Source organism: Gobio gobio, assembly GCF_949357685.1.
Source record: "Gobio gobio genome assembly, chromosome: 25".
Lineage (NCBI taxonomy): Eukaryota > Metazoa > Chordata > Actinopteri > Cypriniformes > Gobionidae > Gobio > Gobio gobio.
This window is the reverse complement of record NC_137121.1, coordinates 31,956,018-31,982,441: the sequence shown is the minus strand read 5'-3', so window position 1 is coordinate 31,982,441 and position 26,424 is coordinate 31,956,018. Positions and strand designations below refer to the sequence as shown.

At 42.9% G+C, this 26,424-nt stretch overlaps 1 protein-coding gene across 1 annotated transcript; it reads right to left on the bottom strand.

Moving 5' to 3' along the window:
• Positions 1-140: 140 nt before the first annotated feature.
• LOC307121914 (uncharacterized protein) lies at positions 141-25,696 on the bottom strand. The gene is made up of 3 exons (XM_079809703.1): positions 25,635-25,696; positions 24,560-24,709; positions 141-2,177 (listed from the first exon to the last, which is right to left on the bottom strand). Exons 2-3 carry the CDS (start codon positions 24,642-24,644, stop codon positions 850-852), a joined length of 1,413 nt encoding a protein of 470 aa, XP_079665829.1. The 5' UTR covers positions 24,645-24,709; positions 25,635-25,696; the 3' UTR covers positions 141-849.
• Positions 25,697-26,424: the final 728 nt, after the last annotated feature.

The window sequence follows — 26,424 nt, the reverse complement described above, 5'->3', positions numbered from 1 at the left end:
CAGCAGGTAAAATAAGTATTGAACGCATCACCATTTTTCTCAGTAAATATATTTCTAAAGGTGCTATTGACATGAAATTTTCACCAGATGTTGCTAACAACCCATATAATCCACACATGCAAAGAAATCAAACCACAGATGTCTGTAAATTAAGTTAGGTTTAATAATGTTAAATGACACAGGGAGAAAGTATTGAACACGCTTACTGAAAGGTATTTAATACTTCGTACAAAAGCCTTTGTTGGTAATGACAGCTTCAAGATGCCTCCTGCATGCATTGCTGAGGTGTGATTTTGGCCAAAACAGTCTATGAACTCTGATCTTTAGTTCTTTCCATAGATTTTCAATTGGATTCAAATCAGGTGATTGGCTGGGCCATTCTAGCAGCTTTCAAACCAAAGACTCTTCAGAAATATGAAGGATGCAATACTTCTCTAAGATTAACATGAGATTGGCAGAAACTGTGTGTGTGTTACTGTGAAGTGCTGAATAAATAAATGTGATGTGATGTGACTGCGGGGCTGAATTGCAGATCTGATGCAAACATATCCACATCACTATGATCTGATGCTTTCACAACTGCAGTTTTCTCATTGCATTTATTTTGATACTGACAGAAACGTATTTAGATATTCATTTAAATGCCACACAGGATGTTCACCAAGTCCGCTGCCCCTAAGCAAAGACCAAACTCTTATGTGAACCTCAAGGTTGTCTTTGTTTCTGCAAGTCTTCTCTTTCCAGTGATGGCACATGAAAGGCTTCTCTCCGGTACGAGTTATTCCATGAACCCTAAGGGTTTTTCTGTCTGAAACTCAATCCAGAGTGATGACATATAAAACCCTTCTTTCATCTGTGAATCCTAATGTGGTGCTTAAAGGTGACTTTATATCTGAAACTCTCTCCACAGAGATTGCAAATGAACGGCTTCTCTCCAGTGTGAATTCTCGTGTGCAGGTCAAGGATCATTTTTTGGTTAAAACTTTTTCCACACTGTTGGCAGGTGTAAGGCTTCTCTCCAGTGTGAATTCTCATGTGCATTTTAAGGCTTCCTTTTTGGTTAAAACTTTTTCCACACTGTTGGCAAATGTAAGGTTTCTCTCCAGTGTGAATCCTCATATGGATGTTAAAGTTTCCTTTTCGGTTGAAACTTTTTCCACACTGTTGGCAGGTGAATGGCTTCTCTCCAGTGTGAATTCTTATGTGGACTTCAAAGTGTTGTTTTTGTTTGAAACTCTTTCCACACTGAGGGCAGGTGTAGAGTTTCTCTCCAGTGTGAATTCTCATGTGGACTTTAAGGTTTTCGTGTTGTTCAAAATTTTTTCCACACAGTCGACAGGTGTAAAGCTTCTTTCTGGTGTGGTTTCTTATGTGCCTGTTAAAGTTTCCTTTTCGGTTGAAACTTATTCCACACTGTTGGCAGGTGTAAGGCTTCTCTCCAGTGTGAATTCTCATGTGATATTCAAGATTTCTTTTTCGGTTGAAACTTATTCCACACCGTTTACAGGTGAAAGGCTTCTCTCCAGTGTGCACGCTCATGTGAGATTCAAGACTTCCTTTTTGATTGAAACCTTTTCCACACTGTTGGCAGGTGTAAGGCTTTTCTACAGTGTGAATTCTCATGTGCCTGTTAAGGCTTCCTTTTGTAGTGAAACTCTTTCCACACTGTTTGCAGGTGCATGGCTTCTCTCCAGTATGAATTCTCAAGTGGCAATTAAGGTTTCCTTTTTTGTTGAAACTCTTTCCACACTGTTGGCAGGTGAAAGGCTTCTCTCCTGTGTGAACTGCCATGTGCGCCTCAAGGTTTCTATGTTGACTGAAACTCTTTCCACACTGAGGGCAGGTGCATGGCTTCTCCCCAGTGTGAATTCTCATGTGGTAATTAAGGTTTCCATTTTTATTGAAACTCTTTCCACACTGAGGGCAGGTGTAAGGCTTCTCTCCAGTGTGAATTCTCATATGGACTTTAAGGTTTCCATTTTTATTGAAACTCTTTCCACACTGTTGGCAGATGAAATTACTTATAGTTTCTGTCTTTTGAGCTTGTGAGGAAGTCTTTGATGTCTGTGGGAAACTGTTCGATTTTTCTTCAGTTATGAAATCGTGGTGTTTCTCATACAGATCTTTGTCTTTCATTTCTTTCAGATCTTGACTCTCCTCTTTCAGCTCCATCAGGTCTAAAGCAAAAAAGATTAATACAATTTGACCCCAGTTTAATGGCACAAAGCAACAGAACCAACATACAACTAGACAACATTAAAAGGTGTTAAATGTGTAGTGAATGAGATAGATCAGACACAATTTATTTAATATATCAAATAAATAATCCACAATACCCCTAACCAAATTAGAATAGTCCTTTGTTTCTCAACCTCACTGGGCATGATCATGAAGACACATGGCATATCCTAATACAGTTGGGCAGACGATTCACAGCTTTATTTGTCATTTCAACCTGATGATATCAGTCTTAGCTTGTATATCTGCCTGCTTTTTTGACATCTCATCTTGGATGAAGGGCGTCATGTCAAACTCAACCTTGTAAAGATGGAGATCCTCGTAATCCCTGCAAAAGCTCTACTGGTCAGTTGAACAACATCACTGTTCCAGTCAAGTCAAGTCAACTTTATTTATATAGCGCTTTTAACAATGTAGATTGTTTCAAAGCAGCTTTACAGTGTTAAACAGGAAAATAATGCAGCATAATTTTATTCAGCTGTATAGCCATTCTGGAAAAAATGCTGATGTCATCAGTTCATTTCAATTATCATACAGTGACAGTGTGGGCTTTAGATCAGTAATTAGATCAGTATTTCAACCAGTGACCAGTTGTAGACCGATTAGACTAGTCGTAAAAGTTACATCTAATTTGGTTTACACCCATCCTGATCTCACCCCACTGGCTTTCAGTTGCATCCAGAATTAAATTTGAGATTTAGCCATTGGCTTTCAGGACTGCCACTGGAACATCACATCCGTACCTAATTTCACTCCTAAAAGTATATGCCCCCTCCCATCAGCTATGGTCATGGAATGAGCGGCAACTCGGCACTGTGACCTCTATTGAATAAAAAGTTTTCCAAGCCTACTAGTAATGATGCGGAGCACGCCTTGAATGCTTACATTCATGTTTCACGGTATATCCTATGTTTTTATTAATAATTTGGGTGCATTTTAATGTTAATTTTGTGTTTTTCAAAATAAACTAATTGAATTCATTTTGAGTCCGCATTCATCATTCACAGCTGTTGAAATAGCCATTGTATAGGACATAAATTAGGTTAAACTACTGCATGTCCGCCCACAGAAAAATAAATATAAAAATTACCAACACAGAACTATTGATCCACGAACGTCTGAGTTATTATAATTGGCAACGTTACGAATCTATGCGACAGACAAACTGTGTGTGCATGTCCCAAAATGATTCAGATTGAAAGCATCAGCACATGTAAACACCAAGTCGGTTTAGATAACGTCTCATGTAAACAGTCCACCGAATCTTTCAATCGGAATGATTTTAATCGGAAAGACAAAAAAAGTGTGCATGTAAAATGTATTTTTGTAAATACTTTCCTGCATTTCAGTAATAAAAGTGTAGGCTAGATCTTTAAAACACATCCAAATTACAGTGAAGCGCAACGGTACAGTGCTCTGCAGGTCAAAAAGGATATAAACAGTGAATTTTGAACACAACTCGCTGCGCAGTCTCTGCTTCAGGCAAACCCGGCATTGCGATGTTCATCACGGCGCCGAATAATATCCAGTAAGCAGAGGTGGAAAGAGTAACAAAATATTCTACTCAAGTAAAAGTACTATTACTTCAATGAAATTTTACTTAAGTAGAAGTAAAAGTACTTGCCTAAATATTTACTCAAGTAAAAGTAAAAAGTAGTTAATTTAAAATGTACTCAGAGTAAAAGTTACTGAGTTACTTTTTTAACAGCGGGGTGAGGAACTGTCCCGTGTAGGGTTGTAATATAATGAGATTTTCACGATATGAAAACATCAGTTTCACAGCATCACAGTATTAATTATTTAATAAATAAACTGTATTATTAAATTACGAAGCTTCGAAGCGTTATGAATAAGTGAGTCGAATCCTGATTCAGATCGTGTGTCAAACCGCCAAACTGCTGAAATTTGGCGATCCAAACTGCTCATTCAACTCACTGATTCATAACACTTCGAAGCTTCATGAGGCCGTGTTTTGAAATCGTCATCACTATGTAAGTCATTATTTAGGGTTTTTTTGCGCACAAAAACTATCCTCGCCGATTCATAAAGTTATTTTAGAACCACTGTGGTGAGATGGACTTTGTAACGACGTCTTTAGTACCTTTTAAGGGTCTTGAGAGTGTAAAGTGCAATTGTGCCAATGGAGGCCTTTCAGAGCCATCAGATTTCAACTAAAATATCTTCATTTCTGTTCCGAAGATGAACGGAGGTCTTACGGGTGTCGAACGACATGAGGGTAAGTAATTAATGACAGAATTTTCATTTTTGGGTGAACTAACCCTTTAATAATAACATCATGAAACAATACAATTGTTTTATCTACATGGCAGGCATTTAACCTCCCACCTCTCCCCTCAAATGACAGAAAGTGTGATTGGCACAAATATTCAGTATCAATTCATATGTATAGCCTACTGTAAGATAAAAATAAGTTTGCCTGAGCACTATTTTAAACGTTTCTTGGGTTAAATTATATGTGCTCGCATTCATTAATATTCACTTGTATGTGCTTATATAAGTATTATTAAAAATATTAGGATGCAAGTTTTTCAAGTTTTAACATTTCACATTTAAAGAAATCTAGTGTTTGATCATGTCTAAATATTTATTAAAATGCAAAACCTAAAAATAAGTAAGCAGTTATGATCTGCAATACTTTTTTGAGCAACTAGATTAGATACATGTATATTTATTAAAGAGCCATACAGGCACCTATAGTGGGTAATAGCATTACAAATGAAAATTATTATTTTTCTAGCCACAAAATAACTCTAATTTGCCTCTTTGAATTGGAATTCTCTATTTTAACCTTAATTACTATACTAATTGTAATATAAATAATAAAAATATTAGACGAAAAGTATTTTAAGTGGTCATTAATTTACAATAATTAAGCCTATTGCACTAATAGTATTTAGTACCAAAAGATCTTCTCAAAATATTCAATAAATATTACTGAACTAAAATATAGAACATTTATTTAATTGAAAAATAGTTCAGGTGTATGATCACCAATGGGTATGAGTGTGACCAATTAGTAAGGAATACCTGAGGGCTAAATATAAGAAAAACATAAACATTAACAACAATTTTGCATCTCCATCACTCTCCATAATAAAACAATCCTGTAAATGTGGTTGATGGAATAATCAATGCACACTATGCTGTACTGTTTACCAAAACCTGCTGCAAATACCTGTATAGTGAAGCTGTTTTGTATCCGCTTAAGCCATTCAAATGTATTGACACAGCACTAGAAGTATTGAGAGCTCCATGAACCACGTGACCGCGCGCCGCAGCAAGATGAGTGCATGTCACAACTTTAAATGTTTTCAATGCCTCTGGCTTTAACTGTATGCCTCATTAAGTGCGCCAAAACGATATTTATTGTTTGAATTTCGCATTAACATTTTTTAAAAATGTAAAAGCTTTATACTTTGTTTAATATCAAAAGCAGGTTTGGCAATTTGGCGTGAGATTAAGTTGGGCAGAGTGAGACCGTGAGACAGAGCCTGAAAGCGTGTGTCTCACACCAAATGCGTGAGTTGGCAACCCTGGAATCTGGTGGTAGCACTTTTAGCATAGCTTAGCATAGATCATTGAATCTGATTAGACCGTTAGCATCTCGCTCAAAAATTAGTTTTGATGTTTTCCGGTGCTGTGTAATGTCATTGCGCTGCTGCCAGGCCCGTCGCAAGGGGGGTGTGAGGCCCTATGCGAACGCAATGTGCGAGGCCCGGGGGTATTTTAACGGGGTATACTGTTGCTGTAGTGACAAACAATTTGTTGTTTATGTAGATATTTAAGATAAAAATTGTATATTCAGTTTAACTAGGTTCAAGAAGTTAAACTGTGTAACTGAACTGGCACTTTTTAATGCTAAAATTATGTTCTAAATTATGAATGGATCAAATGCTTGCAAAATGGCCTGAATCCACTTGAATGAGTTTGGACTGCTCTCTCACTGAATAATCAGAAGTGATTTCTCAGTCAAATAAACAGAGACAGTATTGATTGTTTTTCAGTATTTCCTCTGTGAACATGCGCAAAATGGATGTCTGACAATTTCGTTGCTTTTTGCAGTTTTCAGATTTAAAACATCTAGAGATAGAGTAGGCTTTACTCGTTCTATGGTGCCATTGCTCTCACTGATGCTCCGAAAGGCGAGTAATAGTTATGCTTATTTAACTTTATAGTGTTAAGTAAAAAAAACCTTTTGTGCATATTGTTAGATGAAATGCAGGCATCCATGCTTTCTCCGCCCATGCAATAAATACACATCCTTGAATGAGCGCGGATTTCTAGCGGATTTACTTCAACTTCTTAGGTAATATCTGTGGTTTGACCCATTTCAGAGGCGGCCAATATCATAATTTGAATGGACTGAATAAAGCTCTATGAACTTGACATGCGATGCCCTCTCTGACAGACATGCACATGAATCACTGACACACGCACAGTCTCGTGCACAGAGAAATTCCAAGTTACTGCATAATGCATTTCTAACAAGCAGAATAATAAAGCATCACAATACACATTTTTAGGTATGTTTATTTTTTAACTATTATAGTATTTTGAAGGGCAAATACATGAACTTTAACTAATTGGCTTTACATCATCAAGTCAGCTGTCACTTTACTTTTGCGCAAGGCCCAGGTGAGGTGCGAGGCCCTGTGCGGTCGCACACTTGGCACAGCCCTTGCGACGGTACTGGCCGCTGCATCCATGGTACAGCAGCAAAGTTCCTTGATTATTACACAAGAATGAGAGTATAGTTCCTAGACATATCGGTCTAGAAAATCACAACTTTTCATTTTCCATCTGTCTTAGACAGTGTTGGGGAGTAACGGAATATGTACCGGCATTACGTATTCAGATTACAAATTATGAGTAACTGTATTCCGTTATAGTTACAATTTAAATAGTTGGTATTTAGAATACAGTTACATTGTTGAAATCAATGGATTACATTACGATACTTTTCAGTTTCACGAGTTGATTCACTCTCTAAATAAATTAACTCAATGCATTTCCCAGAACCAATATGAAAACGCACGATTTGCGTGATCAGTCACAATGGAGTCGGAAGAGGAGCAGCGGGAGCTAGAGGCAGACAACAGATAAAGAAAGAGAATGGAGACCGAAATTGTGCAGCGTCAGTGAAGAGCGGCTCTGAGATCAGTTACATAAACGCTGCTCCAAAAGCACTGCAAGTCTGAGTCGCTTATAACATGAGTTTAAAAAACCATCAGGCGCCAAATATCTTCACCAACTAGTAAAACGAAGCTTTCATGAACCTGTTGTCCAACAAAATACAACGTTTAATAACACGTTCTCTTACGAGAGGTTCTCTCGTATTGCGTAAGTTCCTTACGCTACGGGAAAGTATTCTTTCTTCGAGATTTCTGAAAAACCCAAAATTATCCTTAATTTTGTAACATTGTCAACGCAGTGCGGCAGCCTGGCAGACCATAGCAGGCTATTCCAGCGTGCTATTGGCTGCTCTGCTGGCAACTGCAGCAGCCTATCGGTGAGCCCGCGTGACGTGGCGACCAATGAGGGCGCTTCGCGCCCACCTGGCTTCATTTGCCTACAGGTGGGGCGTGGCCACGTGTATATAAGCGGGGCTCACGGGCTGCATATTCGATTTTCTTTTCTTCAGCGAAGCCCTTCGCATCGCTGGATCTGGAACCCGCCACCGTTGAACGTGCAGACGAGCAAGCAGAGGACAGCGCCTGAAGAAGCCGGCAGCATCGCGCCACCTTCAGCCATCCGTGCCTGCTCTGCTATCCGGCAGCATTATATCCTTTCATTGCACGTGTTCTCGCCGTTGCGTCACACGTTTCATAAAAGAGCACGAGCGTTTTTATCAAAACGCCTCGTTCCACCTGCGGCTCGTGCCACGTGCAGCTCAGCACCAGAGACCGCCATGTGTCTGCGCTCTCTGTCTGGGCCGTGACCACGCCGCCGCCGCACTCCTCGCGGGCGATTGCCCCGAGTGCGAGGAACTCTCTATGTCGACCCTGCGGGCTCGACTCGAGCAGTTTTATGATGACATCACTCCGCTGTTCCCCCCCTCTGTTCAAGCCGCGCCACCGCGCCGCTTATAAGGGATGGTTGAAATGAACGGTCTCGGAGCGAGCCTCCTCCCCCTCTGTTCAAGCCGCGCCACCGCGCCGCTTGCGAGGGATGATAGAAATGAACGGTCTCTGAGCGAGCCTCCTCCCCCTCTGTTCAAGCCGCGCCACCGCGCCGCTTGCAAGGGATGGTAGAAATGAACGGTCTCGGAGCGAGCCTCTTCCCCCTCTGTTCAAGCCGCGCCACCGCGCCGCTTGCAAGGGATGGTAGAAATGAACGGTCTCGGAGCGAGCCTCCTCCCCCCTCTGTTCATGCCGCGCTAATGCGGCGCTTACATACAAGGGATGGCAGAAACGGACGGTCCTGCAGCTCTCTTTACGTTACAAGAGAGCTGTTCCACCCTCGCGCACATTTCTCAGTCCCCTCATGAGTTCAGGCGACTGGAATTGTTCATATTGCTGTACACGAGCCTGTTAAGACACGCACGCCAGCGAACAAACGCCGTCATGAGACATGACGCTGACATATGCTCTCCAACGAACCCGCACTCCCCCCTGTTGGACCGCGCAGATCGCGCCGTTCACAAGGAATGAGAGTGCGCACGGTCACGAGCATGTTCAGCGCGCGTGTGCGCGCCGCACTCACCGGAAAATTAACAGAGGGTGTTTTCGTCCCGCTGTGGCCGGACGAACCGCCTTTCTCTAGCATTTCTCAGCCCCCTCTCCAGTTCAGGCGGCTGGAAATATTACTATTGCAGTAACGAGCCTGTCTTTTATGCACGCACGACTGCCAATAAGCACGAGGACGTACTGCCGTATGCTCGCGCTAACTGAACGCTATTGTGTCCCTCCCGGTAGCACAGCGGCAAAATCAGCGGCTGAAACGCCGGAGACCCGAGTTCGAGCCCAGCTCTCGCGGCAGATAAAAATGTTTACTGTCCGCTTCCCCGGGCTCGCGGCCAGCTTTTCTTACATACAGAAAGCTAACTTGCACCACGTGGCGCTCGAGTATTTTTGGGCGTCTATTAGGGGTGTAACGATTCATCTACTAAATCGATGTATCGATTTATTTTCCTATGATCTAACTACATCGATCTGTGCTCGGCAAGTTGGCCTTCCGGACGACATATATCGATCTAACATCGTTTTAAAAGGTAATCAATCGATTGTATCGATCATGGGAAATAACGCATTGGATTTAAGCACGTCAGACTTTATATGGATATTTTTTCTTAGCACTTTTAATGATAAAGCCGTTAAACGTTACTCGATTAAGTCTGCCTATCTGTGACATCATCGCAACGCACGCACCAGCAGCAGCGCTAAGAAAACAAAGCATAGCATGGCGGATGACAGAGAAGCCAACGTGCGAGAAATTATCAAGCCACCAGGAGAAAGAGCTAAGTTAGTAACGTTTTACCTGTACTTTCAACCCTTGCTAAATGTTACCTGTGAATTCCTGACACCAGTGTGCCAGCAGAGCGAGTTTTTAGTACTGCTGGCAACATAGTGAACGCACAGAGAAGTGTTCTGCGGTCAGATCATGTTGATATTTTTGAAAAAGAAATCTGTAGAGTCATTGAAGAGTAGTTGGTTACATTTTATCTTTGTTAAATATTGTTTGTTTATTAAACTGAGAGTAGTAGCAGGTTCAGCCAGTTTATTCAACCTGAAAAAATGTTGGTTGCACTTTATTTTTGATATTAATATTGTATTTATATTATTTTAATGTTGAAAAACAACAGCAAAAGTAGCAGGTAAACCTACTATTAATTAAACCTGAAGAGTAGTTAGTTGCACTTTATTTTTTATACTAATATTGTAATATTTTTATGTTGGAAAACAAAAGCAGAAGTAGCAGGTTAACCTACTGTTGAAATGTTGGTTGCACTTACTGTGCTTTTATTGAAAATGTATTGAAAATTGAAAATGAGAGCAGAAAAGGTTAACTTCCTTTTAATTCAACCTAAACTGTTGGTTGCACTTTATTCAAATAAAATTTGAATGCATTTGCCATTAATTGTTGTTTACTTGTTTGTTTATATCCATAATTAATTGATTCCTGATTCCCTTACAAGAAACAACCGGAATCTAGGAAATTTCACCTGCACTGAGCAGTATCCAGATATTTATTTCAGTCACACAATTTTTGGCTAAAAAGTTACTGAATCGATTTCAAGTCACTGAATCGTTTCGGATCGTATCGTTCTAAATGAACCAATATCGTCCTTGAATCGTATCGACAACCTCAAATCGTGATACGAATCGAATCGTTGTTAAAACGAATCGTTACACCCCTAGCGTCTATACATAAGGAGAGAATAGACGGTTAAGTCCCGCTGCGGCCGGACCACCGTTAAAACTCTGTTTTCCTGTCAGTCCCCACTCCTGTGGCTACTGCAGATGTTTTCCACACAGCCTACGAGCCGGCGGACTCGCCCTCTCGCCTGTTTCCAACTGAAGCCCCTCCAAAGTCCTCCTAGCAGAAGGGGGAAGTGACGGTTAAGTCCCGCCGTGGCCGGACCACCGTCAAAACTCTTCTTCCTGTCAGCCCCCACTCCTGTGGCTGCTGCAGATGGCTCTCACGCAGCCAACGAGCCGGCAAAACTGCCCTCTCGCCTGTCTACAACCGCCGTTTTACGACGAACCAGAGAAATCACGAAGTTGCTTTTATTTCTGGTTGCACGGCTCACGCCGTATGTGTTTTCAAATGCAGTAAACGTGCCCACTTTTGTGTTCACCCCTGCACCCAAGCACCACAAATCCCGTGTCTCTCACTCACATAAAGCGGCCACCGGCCGCTCGAGTGCTAGAGTTAGGTCACGTGTCCGCTTATTTGCGCCCACGCCTAATCACCACACGCGCTGTCACACAGCCACTCTTAACCGGTCATGTTCCACGCGTAAGAGTTGTGCCCGCTCAAACGCGCTCACACATTTTCGCGAACATTCTGCCCCCGGCGCCATGCGCCGCGCCACACACCATTTGTTCTCCGCCCAAGGTGGCCGGAACGACGAGTGTAGGGCCACACACAAGCCACTCCCCGCTCGAAGCGGCAGAGATACAGTGTGTAAGGCGGCCAGCCATCGAGAGCGATCGGCTGGCCCACAGCACAGAGAGCGCGCGCACTGCGCCCGCCCCTCCTATACAGGCCGTCAAACCCGCGAAGCGCGGCGTTTTGAGCCCGGAGGCCGTTCTATCCCGTGTGGCACACGCGAGAGCGTGGGAAGCCATTCCAGGTGTATCAGAATGGGTGCTGAAAACAGTGAAGCACGGCTACACTCTGCAGTTCGCTCGCCACCCTCCGTGCTTCTGTGCGCGTACAGAGACGAGAGTGAGCGAGGAAGTAGCACATCTACTTCGAGCAGAAATAGCCACGCTGCTGTGCAAAGGGGCTATAGAACCGGTTCCCCATTCTATGAGCGAGTCAGGCTTTTACAGCCAGTATTTTCTCGTGCCAAAAAGGGATGGGTCGCTCAGACCGATTCTGGATCTGAGGCGTCTGAACAAAGCTCTTATGAGAAGATCGTTCAAGATGCTCACGACCAAGCAGATCCTCGCGCATACTCGCCCGAGAGACTGGCTAATCTCCCTAGATTTGAAAGATGCATATTTTCAAATCAAGATAACGCCACGTCACAGGCCATTCTTACGATTCGCCTTCGACGGCCAGGCTTATCAATACACCGTCCTTCCGTTCGGCCTGTCACTAGCACCCCGTACATTTACGAAGTGCATGGACGCGGCCCTCGCTCCTCTGAGGAAAAGAGGGATGCGAGTGTTGAACTATCTGGACGATTGGCTCATCCTGGTGCAGTCAGAGGCCGAGCTCCTCGCCCACAGGGCAATGCTGCTCAGCCATCTGGACAGCCTGGGGCTCACGGTCAATTGGACCAAGAGCTCATTAGTGCCCACGCAATCAACCTCATTTCTGGGTTTGAATCTGGACACTGTGGCAATGTCAGCCCGCCTGTCACCCCAACGCGCGCGCCAAGTTCAGCGCATGGCTGAGTACTTCCGGCCGGGCAAAATCGCACCTCTCAAGCTCTTTCAGAGGATGCTGGAACGTATGGCCTCAGCTGCAGCTGTGCTCCAGCTGGGCTTAATGCGCATGCGCCCGCTGCAATGCTGGTTAAACGCCCGAGTGCCTCACAGAGCCTGGGCGTCCGGAGGCTTCAGGATCAGAGTGACTCAGAGCTGTGTTTCAGCCTAGAGCCCTGGTTAGTAGCCGACTGGTACCAGAGGGGAGTGACGATGGGAGCCATCTCACACCGCAAGGTCATCTCGACGGACGCCTCCACCACGGGTTGGGGCGCCGTTTTCGAGGGCAGATCAGCCTCGGGCCTCTGGTCGAGCGAGGAAAAACTCCTACACATAAACTGTTTGGAGATGATAGCGGTAGAGAACGCGCTCAAGCAGTTTCTCCCACTTATACGAGGACACCACGTGTTGGTCCGGTCGGACAATACCACAGTGGTGTCCTACGTGAACCGGCAGGGCGGTGTCAGGTCCAGGTGTCTGGGCAATCTGACAGAACGCCTGCTCGTGTGGGCAGACAGCTCGCTGCGCTCGCTGAGAGCTGCGCACATACCGGGCCACCTCAATGTGGGCCCGGACAAGCTGTCCAGGGGCCTCTTTCTCTCAGGAGAATGGTCCCTGCACCCCCAGACAGTCCAGCTGGTATGGCGCCTATTCGGCAGAGCGGAGCTCGACCTCTTTGCAACAAAAGAGAACGCCCGCTGCCCGACGTTTCTGTCCAAAAGCGAGGATGCGCTGTCCCAACCTTGGCCCAGCCTCCCGCTGTATGCTTTCCCGCCGATTTCCCTATTGCCCCAGGTCATAGCGAAAATCAGGGAGACGCGCCGCCCGGTGCTCCTTATAGCGCCGCGCTGGGAGAACCAGATTTGGTACCCAGAGCTGGTGAAGCTGTCGCACTCACCCCCCTGGCCAGTTCCGCTGAGAGCAGACCTCCTCTCTCAAGCAGGAGGGTCAGTTTGGCATCCCCATCCAGAGCGATGGTCTCTGCATGTATGGGTGACCAACGGATACCCGTTGACCTGCCCGAAGGGGTTATGAACACGATTTCACACTCTAGAGCCCCCTCGACGAGGCGGTTATATAGTTCTAAGTGGTCGGTGTTCACTGAGTGGTGTGTCTCCAAGGGATTGGACCCACAGCAATGTGGGGTCCAGCGGGTGCTCTCCTTCCTCCAAGAGCTTTTGGAACTGGGCAGGTCCCCTTCCACGCTCAAAGTGTATGTGGCGGCTATAGCAGCGTTCGCTCAGACGACGCTAGGTAGCACGCTAGGAAGGAACGAGCTCATCATCCGTTTCCTCAGAGGAGCCAGACGGATGAATCCCCCGCGGCCCCCTTTGGTTCCTATATGGGATCTGGCCTTGGTCCTAGAGGCCCTGAAGGCTCATCCCTTTGAACCGCTCGAGACTGTGGAACCAAGGTTCCTTTCGCTAAAAACCGCGTTCCTGATAGCTCTGGTTTCAGTGAAACGCGTGGGGGATCTACACGCGCTCTCAGTGAGCCCGACGTGTATGGAGTTCGGTCCTAATGACTCTAAGGTCATTCTCAGACCGAGGCATGGTTATGTCCCCAAAGCGATCGGCACTCCCTTCAGGGCGCAGATTATCTCCCTCTCGGCTCTGCCAGCATCCGACGAGGGGGACGGTGGCAATATCCTCTGCCCTGTCAGGGCATTGAGGGTTTATGTCACACGCTCCGCCGCCTTCAGGCGTTCTGAGCAGCTATTTGTTTCGTTTGGAGGGCGCGCTAAAGGTCTCGCCTCCTCGAAACAGACCCTGTCCAGGTGGATAGTGGACGCGATTGCAACTGCATACGCTTCCAAACACCTGCAGTGCCCGCTAGGTGTCAGAGCACACTCCACCAGAGGCATAGCCTCTTCGTGGGCTTGGGCCAGAGGGATTTCCATCCACGATATCTGTATGGCGGCAGGCTGGGCCTCCCCGTCTACGTTCGTGAGATTTTACAATCTGGAAGTTCCTGCCTTACAGGCGAAAGTGTTATCAGTTCAATAGGGCTGTTGGTTCTGCCCAGTGATTCTGCGCAGACATAGCTCACATACTGGTAGTAAGTTCGGTACTAGGCTCATGTGAATTTGAAGGAGACCGGCGGTGCCGTTCCCTCATTTACGAGACGAGCTGTTGTGAGTTTGAAGGTGACCGGCGGTGCCGTTACCTCACTCATATAACAAGATATTGTGAATTTGAAGGCGACTGGCGTTGCCGTTCCCTCATTCATGAGACAAGGTGTGGTGAATTTGAAGGAGACCGGCAGGTGCCGTTCCCTCATTCATGGGACAGGGTGTTGTAACCACCTGTTGTAACCACCCGTCAGTTCGAATGAAGTGTCCGTATATGTGGTGGCCCGTTTCCTTTACCGGCCACCCTGCCCGGGCAGTGTTTTTTCCCCGGTTGCCTGGGATACATATGCTGTATGCGAGGCGCGCACGGCGTTGACAATATGTTCCCGTAGCGTAAGGAACTTACGCAATACGAGAGAACCTCTCGTAAGAGAACGATACTCGGTTACTTAACGTAACCTCGGTTCTCTCTAGAAGAGGGAACGAGTATTGCGTTCCTTGCCGTGCGCCCCGCGGGCTTTTACGCTTCAGAACTACGAAAACCGAATATGCAGCCCGTGAGCCCCGCTTATATACACGTGGCCACGCCCCACCTGTAGGCAAATGAAGCCAGGTGGGCGCGAAGCGCCCTCATTGGTCGCCACGTCACGCGGGCTCACCGATAGGCTGCTGCAGTTGCCAGCAGAGCAGCCAATAGCACGCTGGAATAGCCTGCTATGGTCTGCCAGGCTGCCGCACTGCGTTGACAATGTTACAAAATTAAGGATAATTTTGGGTTTTTCAGAAATCTCGAAGAAAGAATACTTTCCCGTAGCGTAAGGAACTTACGCAATACTCGTTCCCTCTTCTAGAGAGAACCGAGGTTACGTTAAGTAACCGAGTATCGTTTTAACTCACTTCATATTGTAACAGTCTTGGCCTGTCACATTAGTTTCCCTTTGGTATGTAAGGCTACTACCTGACACTAGGGGGAGGTAGTGGGCCTATTGCTATAGGATATCAGTAAGGCAATGATAGAAGGAGAGAGAGATGTTGGGGGACTAACAGCATGGCGTGACACTCTTAGAGTCCAGACTGGGAATCTATGGGATTTCTGCTCAGTCAATGTAAGATTTGTTATTTTGTTTGTTTTATTCATGGTTATTTTGGGCTTGTGTGGGTTCACAAATGATATGATGTTGATTTGTGTTTACTTGTTTGTAGAAGGACTCTTTAGTCCTTCCTGATAATATCCAGGAGGATTGTACCACAAAAGGACTGTTTAACCCCAGGACACCTTACTTCTATTCTCCTCGTTAGCCTCTGGGTCGATGTACAAGGACAAATGTTTCGTTGCTTGATGACGGATTATAGTGGATTGATTCCGGCCTTGTGAGTTACAGACTTCCGTGCACTTGAGTACGGCAGAAAGGACTTTGAAGGACTTTCATTTCTGCCTATCCAGATAATAACTTTTGTGCTACTTTTGTAAATAATGTTATGATATGTGTGATTTCCTATCATGTAATGACGGTCGTATGTATTCTTTACCTCTTGTTTTGTGAATAATACTCACTTTTGCATATTGCCTGTCTTTCTGAGTATTTGAACTAATACAGACCATAGCCGGTGGTTCCCTCCCTAATATGAATCTTGTGGCAATTGGTCTGAGTGTGAATACTAGACGAATTGTTACATAGTGGCGCCCGAACAGGGACCGGCAGGCATTTCTAAGCTCTTGTGTTCAGTGTAGATTTCAGATATTTCAGTATGGCAAGTGAAGCTGCTCTGGGAGAGGATGAACATGGTCCTGAACTGGATTTCTCATCTGAGGCATTTATTACCCGGAGAGACCCAGTGGGTGAGTTAATGCACACATTCAGCAACTTGTACATTGATCCAGAAGAAGAGGAGGAAAATATCTTAGATGATGTGCAGGAAAGGTTTCTACCTCCACCCCCAGTTGAATGGGAAAGTGAGCATAACCAAGCCACACCAATATCAACAACAATGATAGCAGAGAGGCTATCAGATCGACTAACTACACTCGAAGGCAGCTGGGAAGAGTACAAACAGAGGTTAAATGAGTGTGTTTCTCAAGAGTTGTTGGAATCTAAGGTTCAAACGCTGAAGGAAAAAATGAACTACCGTTTTGATAGAGAGAGAGATAGAATGAAGGAACAGTTGGAACTAGCAATACGGGACTTAGGACAATCCATGGTAGACTGTTTGAAACGGAGGGATGTCCAAATTGAACAAAAATTTAAATCATTCAATGCTCGCTTGTATAACTTCACACAGACTATTCCCAATTGCTCTACTCCTCATACAGCTTCTCAAAATCAAACTTATAATGTACAGAACATTCCATCAATGTATTCAGAAAGTCATACATCCTTGCAATACAATCCTCCGGTTAAACTTGAGTTCCCTAGCTTCTGTGACGCTCAAGAAGAGGATCCTGTCAACTTCATTGAGCGATGTGAAGAGTACTTTGCAGTTCGACCTCTCAGTGATGCTGAAGTTCTGGCTGCTTTGACTGCCGTTCTCAAGGGTACTGCTAAAGACTGGTGGCTGGCAGAACGGCAACACGTGAGGAGTTGGAAGCAGTTTCGTGAAGTTTTCTTGCAATCTTTCTTAAGTGAAGACTATGAAGATGTAGCTATTAGAAGATTGCAGGAAAGGAAACAAGGGGTGAAGGAATGTATTCGGGACTTTGCTTACCGGTATCGAGCATTATGTATGAAATGGAAAAGTGGAATGAGTGAAAGAGACATTGTCCAGGCTGTCCTAAGAAACTGTAACCCTCGTCTAGCTAGTCTGTTAAGAGGGACCGTGAAGGATGTTGCTGAACTAGTAAGGATTGGCACACAAATCGAAAGGGATTTTGAAGAGTCTAAGAAGTATTGGAGTCAAGTTAATACAGCTGACCAAAAGAAGAAAGGTCAACCAGCTCGCTGTCTCCAAGTAGGACCTTGTCATACCAGTACGAGCATAGTCCAACCTTCCCATAATCCAGCCATGACTGGAGTCAAGACTGTCACCATCCCTATTATTTTACAAGATCGTTACTGTACAGCGATGGTAGATACTGGTAGTACACTCTCTCTCATTAAAGAGTCAACTTGGAACCAGATGAGTAAGAACAAGTCATATCAGCCCTGTGGTGGTCAAGCATTTCTTCTCGCCAATGGACAGCAGCAGACTGCAATTGGAAGAGTGAATTGGAAGTGTGAAATCCAAGGATGTAAGATGGAGCTAACATTATATATAATGAGTGATGCAGATTTGACTGTACCAATCATCCTAGGGATGGATTTTCTGATGGATTCTGGGTTGACTTTAGATTTTCAGAGATCACAATACATCATACCCGCCAGAGAAGGAAGAGCTGAAGAGACTTTCCCTTTCTTGCCACATGGATCCCAAGCGACGGTACATTTTTATATAGCTGTACCCATCCCTCCTACATCTAACGAAACCCAGTTGAGCATCCAAAAACTGGTTCAACAAGCTAATACTAGTGGTCAGTTCAGAACACAATTGGAAAAGTTAATGTTACAATGGCCCGCAGTATGCACTCATGAAATAGGACATTCCAACATGTTAAAACACCAAATCCTCACAACTGATGAAGTACCAGTCAGAAAACGCCCATATAAAGTGTCTCTGGATAAGCAGCAGTTCATTGAATCTGAAATCAATGATCTGCTAACCAAGAAGATTGTCAGGCCATCAGCTTCTCCATGGGCAGCACCTGTCGTAGTAGTGCCAAAGAAAGATGGTAGTTCAAGATTGTGTGTGGACTATCGGGGTTTGAATGCTAAAACCCACCTCGATGCATACCCTATGCCCCAGATCCAAGATATTCTGGAAGCCTTGCATGGTGCCACAATATTCAGTACACTTGACTTAAAAAGTGGATACTGGCAGGTGGAAATGGTACCTAACAGCATCCAGAAAACTGCCTTTGTCACTTCATCTGGGCTATACGAATTTTGTCGTCTTCCTTTTGGGCTTAAAAATGCTGCTGCAACTTTCCAGAGACTAATGGAACAGGCCCTTAGAGAAATCAAGGGTAAGTGCTGTTTCATTTACATTGATGACGTTGTGGTGTTCTCCAAGAATGAGGAAGAACATCTTTGCCACCTGCAGCAAGTTTTCCATTGTCTCCATAAAGCTGGTCTAACCCTCAATCTGAACAAGTGTAACTTCATGCAACAGACTCTCACCTTCCTAGGGCACATTGTGTCAAGCAGTGGAATTAAAACAGATCCAGCAAAAGTAGAGGCAGTCGCTTCTTTTCCAACCCCTCAGTCAATCAAAGACGTGCAACGATTCCTAGGACTCGCTGGTTGGTACCACCGCTATATTTCTAATTTCTCTGAGAAAGCTGCCCCACTTCATGCACTGAAACAAAAAAAATCCACGTGGTTATGGTCAGAACAATGTCAACATGCATTCAACACTATAAAACAAGATTTAACCCAAGCACCAGTGTTGACACCCCCAGATTTCAGTAGCCCATTCACAGTGCAAACAGATGCTAGTGAGATTGGGTTAGGTGCGGTGCTTACGCAAGAAACAGCAGGTGAAGAAAAGGTCATCGCCTATGCATCACGTTTATTACGAGGAGCAGAGAAGGCATACTCTGTTTCTGAAAAGGAGTGTTTAGCGGTAATCTGGGCTGTAGAAAAGTGGAGGCCATATTTGGAGGGGCGACCATTTACAGTTATAAAGGACCATTCAGCGCTGACATGGGTCTTTCAGCACCCAAAGCCATCATCACGCCTTACCCGTTGGACATTGAGATTGCAAGGCTTTCACTTCACAATAAAGTATCGTAAAGGTCAATGCAATGTAGTGCCTGACATATTGTCCAGAATGCATACCAACCACTCTCCTCAGGAAATGATTGCAGTAATCAACGCCCCCGATGTATTACCAAGCAACTTGCAAGTAGATCTGGCACAAATTGCCACAGATCAACAAAAAGATCCAGAGTTACAAGAATTGATTCAAGAGGCACAGTGCAATGAAGTTGCTGATCCTACCCGCATCCACTACGTGATGAAGAACGGTTTTCTGTTTCGTAGTCTACCTAAAGGACAACAAGGACAAAAACTTCAACTGATGATCCCGTCCAGTCATCGTGAAGCTCTGTTACACTACACGCATGACAGTCCCCTTAGTGGACACCTGGGGAGAGTGAAAACTCTATTAAAGTTACTTGATATTGCATATTGGCCTAATGTGAGAAATGACGTATGGAAGTATTGCAAGGAATGTTCCACATGTCAAAAATACAAACCCACCATAACCAAGCTGTCTGGTTATCTCCAGTCTACTCCTGTCGTCGAACCTGGGTTTATGTTAGGAGTGGACCTAATGGGACCTTTCCCTAAGAGCAGTAAACAAAATGAATATGTCCTCGTGATCGTTGACTATTGCTCTAAATGGGTAGAAATGTTTCCATTACGTACAGCCAAGACACCACAAATAGCCCGGATTCTTGTGGAGGAGATTTTCACCAGATGGGGCACACCTACGTACTTGGTATCGGATAGAGGGGCACAATTTACGTCTCAATTGCTCAGTACAGTCTGCAAGCAATGGGGGGTCATTCAGAAATTGACAACCGCTTACCACCCACAGACCAATCTCACAGAAAGAGTTAATCGCAACCTCAAAACAATGATTGCTTCTTATGTCGGTGATCAACATCGACTATGGGATAAATGGATAGCAGAGTTTCGTTTTGCTCTTAACACTGCATGGCATGAGAGCACAGGTTTCACCCCTGCAGAGGTTGCATTGGGACGAAAATTGAAAGGGCCCATAGAAAGAGCCATCCACGAACCCCCCGATCCAGAAAATCCTGCATATGTTATTCTTGACAGACAACGGCAGCTCATTAACCTGGTGAAATCTAACGTTGAACGAGCTCAAGGAAAACAGCAAAGGTACTATAATCAACGGCGTAAATCAGTACAGTTTTTGGTGGGAGATTTGGTTTGGGTTCGGACCCATCCTCTTTCCAGAGCAGACGAAGGGTATATGGCTAAGTTGGCAGCAAAATGGAAAGGCCCTGCCAAGGTGGTAAAAGTACTTGGGCCAGTTAATTGTTCTGTGAGGTACATTGATAATCCTGATATTGTGGAAACTTTACATGTACAAAATCTGAAGCCATGTTATGGTTATAGCCAACCTTCTTCTGAGGGGGAGGGTATGTAACAGTCTTGGCCTGTCACATTAGTTTCCCTTTGGTATGTAAGGCTACTACCTGACACTAGGGGGAGGTAGTGGGCCTATTGCTATAGGATATCAGTAAGGCAATGATAGAAGGAGAGAGAGATGTTGGGGGACTAACAGCATGGCGTGACACTCTTAGAGTCCAGACTGGGAATCTATGGGATTTCTGCTACTTCCGTGCACTTGAGTACGGCAGAAAGGACTTTGAAGGACTTTCATTTCTGCCTATCCAGATAATAACTTTTGTGCTACTTTTGTAAATAATGTTATGATATGTGTGATTTCCTATCATGTAATGACGGTCGTATGTATTCTTTACCTCTTGTTTTGTGAATAATACTCACTTTTGCATATTGCCTGTCTTTCTGAGTATTTGAACTAATACAGACCATAGCCGGTGGTTCCCTCCCTAATATGAATCTTGTGGCAATTGGTCTGAGTGTGAATACTAGACGAATTGTTACAATATAGTCAGTCGAATGTTTGTGAGCTGATGTCACAGAACGAGGCAGACGATGCATTATTTTATAGTATTCTATGATAAAGTCTGTCAATCAGCACTTTATTATTGTGATAATACCCGAGAAGGCTTGAAGAACAAAAAGAGTTTCTATGTTTTACTTTATCTCTTTACATAAATATTATTTTCTATTTAAAACAATAATTTCGTTAGGCTATTTTAAAAACCTAACTACTCATCCGCCCTATAGGGGGGAAACGTAGCTTTCTTCCACTGAAATTGTTATTTTACTGTAGGCCTATCTCTTTACATAAATGTTATTTTCTATTTAAAAATGATCATTTCGCTATTTTACTAACCCAACTAATGACTCATACATTTTGCACGTGAGGGGAAAACATAGTTTTCTTCAACAGTGTTGTGCACTTTTAAGCAATTATTATTTTACTGTATCTCTTTAAATAAATATTATTTTCTACTTAAAAACTATAATTTAGTTATTTTACTAACCCAACTAATGACTCATCCGGGCTTTCTAATAGTTTGCTCGTGAAAGGGGAAAACGTAGCTTTCTTCCACTTAAGAAGAGTTGAGCACTTTTAAGTAATTTTTATTTTACTATATCTATTTACATAAATATGATTTTCTACTTTAAAAATATAATTTCGTTATTTTACTCACCCAACTAATCACGGTCTTTCCAAAAGGACGCGCACTTTTCACAATCCATCACGGAGCTGATCAATTTTGATTTTGCATATTGTAAATGTTCTTTCGTGTAGTCCATACAACCACCAATATTTCACTAACATAATTTATTTTGTAGCCTATGCTATGCTTTGCACAACAAAAAGTTAATTGTGCTGGTAAATCCCGAGTTTCGGGAGTGTTGTTCCCTTTTTCTTGTTCTTGATTTGTTGCTCTTCTGTGCTATGTGTGTTATCAGAATCACCTTCATTCTTTCATTTGATTTGACATTATGGCCAAGGCAAATTGCCTTTAAAAGTAATAACCAGACTGGAGTTATTTGACGTTCGCTGAAGTCTGGGTTTATCTTAAACTGCAGCTTCAGCGCAGGAGCAAGAGTTGTGACGATCACGATCAATGAGCACGATCTCATCAGATACTACAATAGGCTTGTATACTAATAATTCATTAATAAGGACTGTTTTCTTGTACAAAATTAAATATTTGAAGATAAATTCACAGTGTAAGACAAGGGGCTAACAATGTCAAGATCAATATTTGTGTAGCCTGCCTGACACGGTATTTTCACAAACACGTCACGTCTCTGGCATAGACTACAATATTTAAAATAGCATATATGCATTAATTATATTCTTACTTTAATTTACAGAGCAATCCCTGCAGTGCAAAGGTTTTTAGGTTAACTATAGAATAATAGACTAGGATTAGTGTGTGTCGCTCGCGCAAAACTCGCAACGGGGGCGGCACTCCATCGTGATGTCGGTCAGCCAAGTATTCAGAGTACGTTACTCAGATTGAGTAAAAGATTGAGAAGCTAACGGTTTAGATTACACGCATAATACCCATATCAATGATCATTTCAGTAAGCAATGACATTGTGGATTATGAACCAAATCTTCTATAGTACATGTTAGCTAAACAGAGAGCGCTTTTGAGGATGAGAAAAAAATCCCTTATATACAACAAATGTAAAGCTGATCCCTCACATTTCATGCTTTGCTTTATGCAAAATACAGATTTTGTTAGATGCTGTTATCTAGTATAATTAAAGGGTTAGTTCACCCAAAAATGAAAATTCTGTCATTAATGACTTACCCTCATGTCATTCGACACCCGTCAGACCTCCGTTCATCTTCGGAACAGAAATGAAGATATTTTAGTTGAAATCTGATGGCTCTGAAAGGCCTCCATTGGCACAATGGCACGGGTTCACTCTCAAGACCCTTAAAAGGTACTAAAGACGTCGTTACAAAGTCCATCTCACTACAGTGGTTCTAAAATAACTTTATAAATCGGCGACAATAGTTTTTGTGCGCAAAAAAACCCTAAATAACGACTTACATAGTGATGACGATTTCAAAACAAGGCATCATGAAGCTTCGAAGCGTTATGAATCAATGAGCCGAATCATGATTCGGATCGCGTGTCAAACCGCCAAACTGCTGAAATTTGGCAATTCAAACCGCTGATTCCACTCCATTTAGGTCTGCCGCCTTGTTACACATCAGTAACAGCGGAACGTGGCCAATGAGGGAGAGGAGAGAAGTGGAGATTTATGATTGATTGGTTAGTGTTTTGTTATTGTGTAAGTGTGACAAGCTCTGGTGTGACCAATAACGCGTGAACGCAGCATGATCTTAGGGAAATACACGGAAGTGAATCGCCAACATTAAGAAATGAGATGGCATTTATGTTTGAATCGAGATCGTGATTTTTTTCAGATTAATCGTGCAGCCCTATGTAAGGCTATATGTCTCTTTCACCTTAGAAAACCGAACTTTCATGTCCTGTTAGTAGGGCTGGGTAAAAATATTGATTCATCAATGCATTGCAATTATTTGTGTCTTAATTCAATATCGATTCATCAAATCCTATGAATCGATTCAGCCCACCGGCCAGTGGCGGCGCTGTGGGTAACACTCTAGTGAGAGCGTTCAACACGGTTCAGCGTTATGAATCAATGAGCCGAATCATGATTCGGATCGCGTGTCAAACCGCCAAACTGCTGAAATTTGGCAATTCAAACCGCTGATTCGACTCGTTGATTCATAACGCTTCGAAGCTTCATGATGCCTTGTTTTGAAATCGTCATCACTATATAAGTCGTTATTTAGGGTTTTTTTGCGCACAAAAACTATTCTCGCCGATTCATAAAGTTATTTTAGAACCACTGTAGTGAGATGGACTTTGTAACGACGTCTTTAGTACCTTTTAAGGGTCTTTGAGAGTGAACCGTGCCATTGAGCCAATGGAGGCCTTTCAGAGCCATCAGATTTCAACTAAAATATCTTCATTTGTGTTCTGAAGATGAACGGAGGTCTGACAGGTGTCGAACGACATGAGGGTAAGTAATTAATGACAGAATTTTCATTTTTGGGTGAACTAACCCTTTAAGTGACATAAATGAATGGTTTTCAAATCAGAAGTAGATTTTGGGTTAAATGTCACACAAGTAATTATAAAAGGCTATTAGTGAATAATTTTTCATAATTGAAAGTGTCGTTATAACGAATGGACATTAGATCTTCAAAAGTTCACTTGAAGCAGCATTAGTGTTTGTCTGGTCATGTGATCTCAACATGCCTGTCCACATGAGGCGAGCCGCTCCATGTCAAATAATACCGCTTTAATGACACTTATATGACATTCTTCAAAAATATCAATCCTTTCTGTAGAGCTGGAGATTTTAATAAGGATCAAATGACTGAGTTCAGCTTTGAGAATGAAACCAACCTGTTTGTTCCTCAGTTTGTTCATATTTCACTCTGAATGTTTCTTCAATCTTCAGGTCTTCACTCTCCTCTTTAATAAACTCCATCTTTATGTAGACGTGGATCTCAGTCACTTCATCAGGAGTTTTTCTTTGTGTTTGAACACTCTGTCCTGTTTAAGAGGAAAATATTAACAGAAATAAAAATAAATCCACACTAAATCTCTGAGTGTCTCAATCAGCTCTAGTTCAGTTGTCCAGTTAATAGAACTAATTGACCTGGGGTCTGCTCTTCATACATCGCTAACTCGGTTATTACAAGACCTCCTTACTGAACCAGGGGCAATAATAATTTTGAATTATATAAATATAAAAATGTATTTGAAAATAATATTTATATAGACCAGTGGTGGTGACAGATATTATGGGATGGCTTGATGCAGAGAACTTTATCTTGATCCTTAAGAAACTTTAATAGATAGATATATGTTTTTAGTATGCTTTTAATGCTGTCACGTAACAAATTTGCTTCAAAGGTCAAATTAAATTAATTTCTAATTACAACATCAAAATAAAAATATAAAGCCTGTACAAATACTAGAAATCGGTAATATAAATGATAGGGAATCAAAAAAACCCTGCACATTTCAATTATCTCTTATAACGTTTGTGTCATTTTGGTTGCTTGGCTGTTTTCTTTATGAAGATCCAGAAATGTGGTTTTCTTTATGAAGATCCAGAAATGTGTCAAGTTTTTCATAAGATCTTGCTGTGAGCCAATCGCTGCATTGCTGATCTTGGTTTCGAGTATCAATGCATCTACCCTCTTCAGTGAACACGAGAACGCACAGTTAATCCATATATTTTAATATAATACACAAATCACACTCGCCAGAGACTGAATTCATATTTGAACTGATTCACGATAAAGAGCGAAATGAGATGCTCCTTCTGTTACTCATGAGTTTATTATGTTACTTTACTCACACAACGCTGATAAATGTTAGATAAATCAATGCAATGTTACATTTAATAATACATCATTCATTGTGTGTCACTTTAAAAGGTTTCTATCGCTTAAACACTTTAAACACAAACCTTTCTTTAGCAGAATCAAAACAGATGCAGGAGCACGGCGCAGCCTTATGACGTCACACTTAGATACCAAAATAAAAGTCCCTTTTACACACTGTTGAGTCTAAAATCATAAAAGTGCATAGAAATTCACGTAGAAAAAATCTATTAAATGGATAGTTCACCCAAAAATGAAAATTTTATGTTTATCTGCTTACAATGGCATCCAAGATGTAGGTTTCTTTGTTTCTTCAGCAGAACACAAATTAAGATTTTTAACTCCAACCACTGCTGTGTGCCAGTCGTATAATTGATGTCAATGGTAGCAGATTTTATGGGAGTAAAACAAACATGCACAGAGAAATTAAACCCAGATAGCAAGCATGTTTGGGCCACATGTGGGTTTTATCTGGCACACATGGCCCAGATATGGCATGGCTAAAAAGATATGGGCCAAAATGTGCCCATATTTGTTTTGCCATAACTTGAAAATCGGCGGGAAATGTTCTCTTGGTTCAAAACTCATTTTGAGATATATGGCCCAGATAATGACGTACACACGAAGACCGCATGTGTTTGAGCTAAGGCACAAAGTGAGAAACGCTGCCTTTGTGGTAAACCTTTTGATTTTATACGGGAAACCTGAAATCAAGCGCGGCTGACATCTCTCGCGCATATCTTCAGGTAAGTGATGTTTTGCCAGTTATTTTGTTGAAATATGCAGCATTATGTGTCAACTTGCATATTATTAAGCTTTTAGTTATTTGTTTCATTCAGGAGGGTGTTGAATAAGCCTCAGTTTTCGTGTATTTAC

Coding starts and splice junctions, on each gene's coding strand:
- LOC307121914 (XM_079809703.1), bottom strand. CDS start 24,644: ATGGAGTTTATTAAAGAGGAGAGTGAAGACCTGAAGATTGAAGAAACA. Junction 2,178..24,559: donor ACAAACTGAGGAACAAACAG/GTTGGTTTCATT, acceptor TTTTTGCTTTAG/ACCTGATGGAGCTGAAAGAG.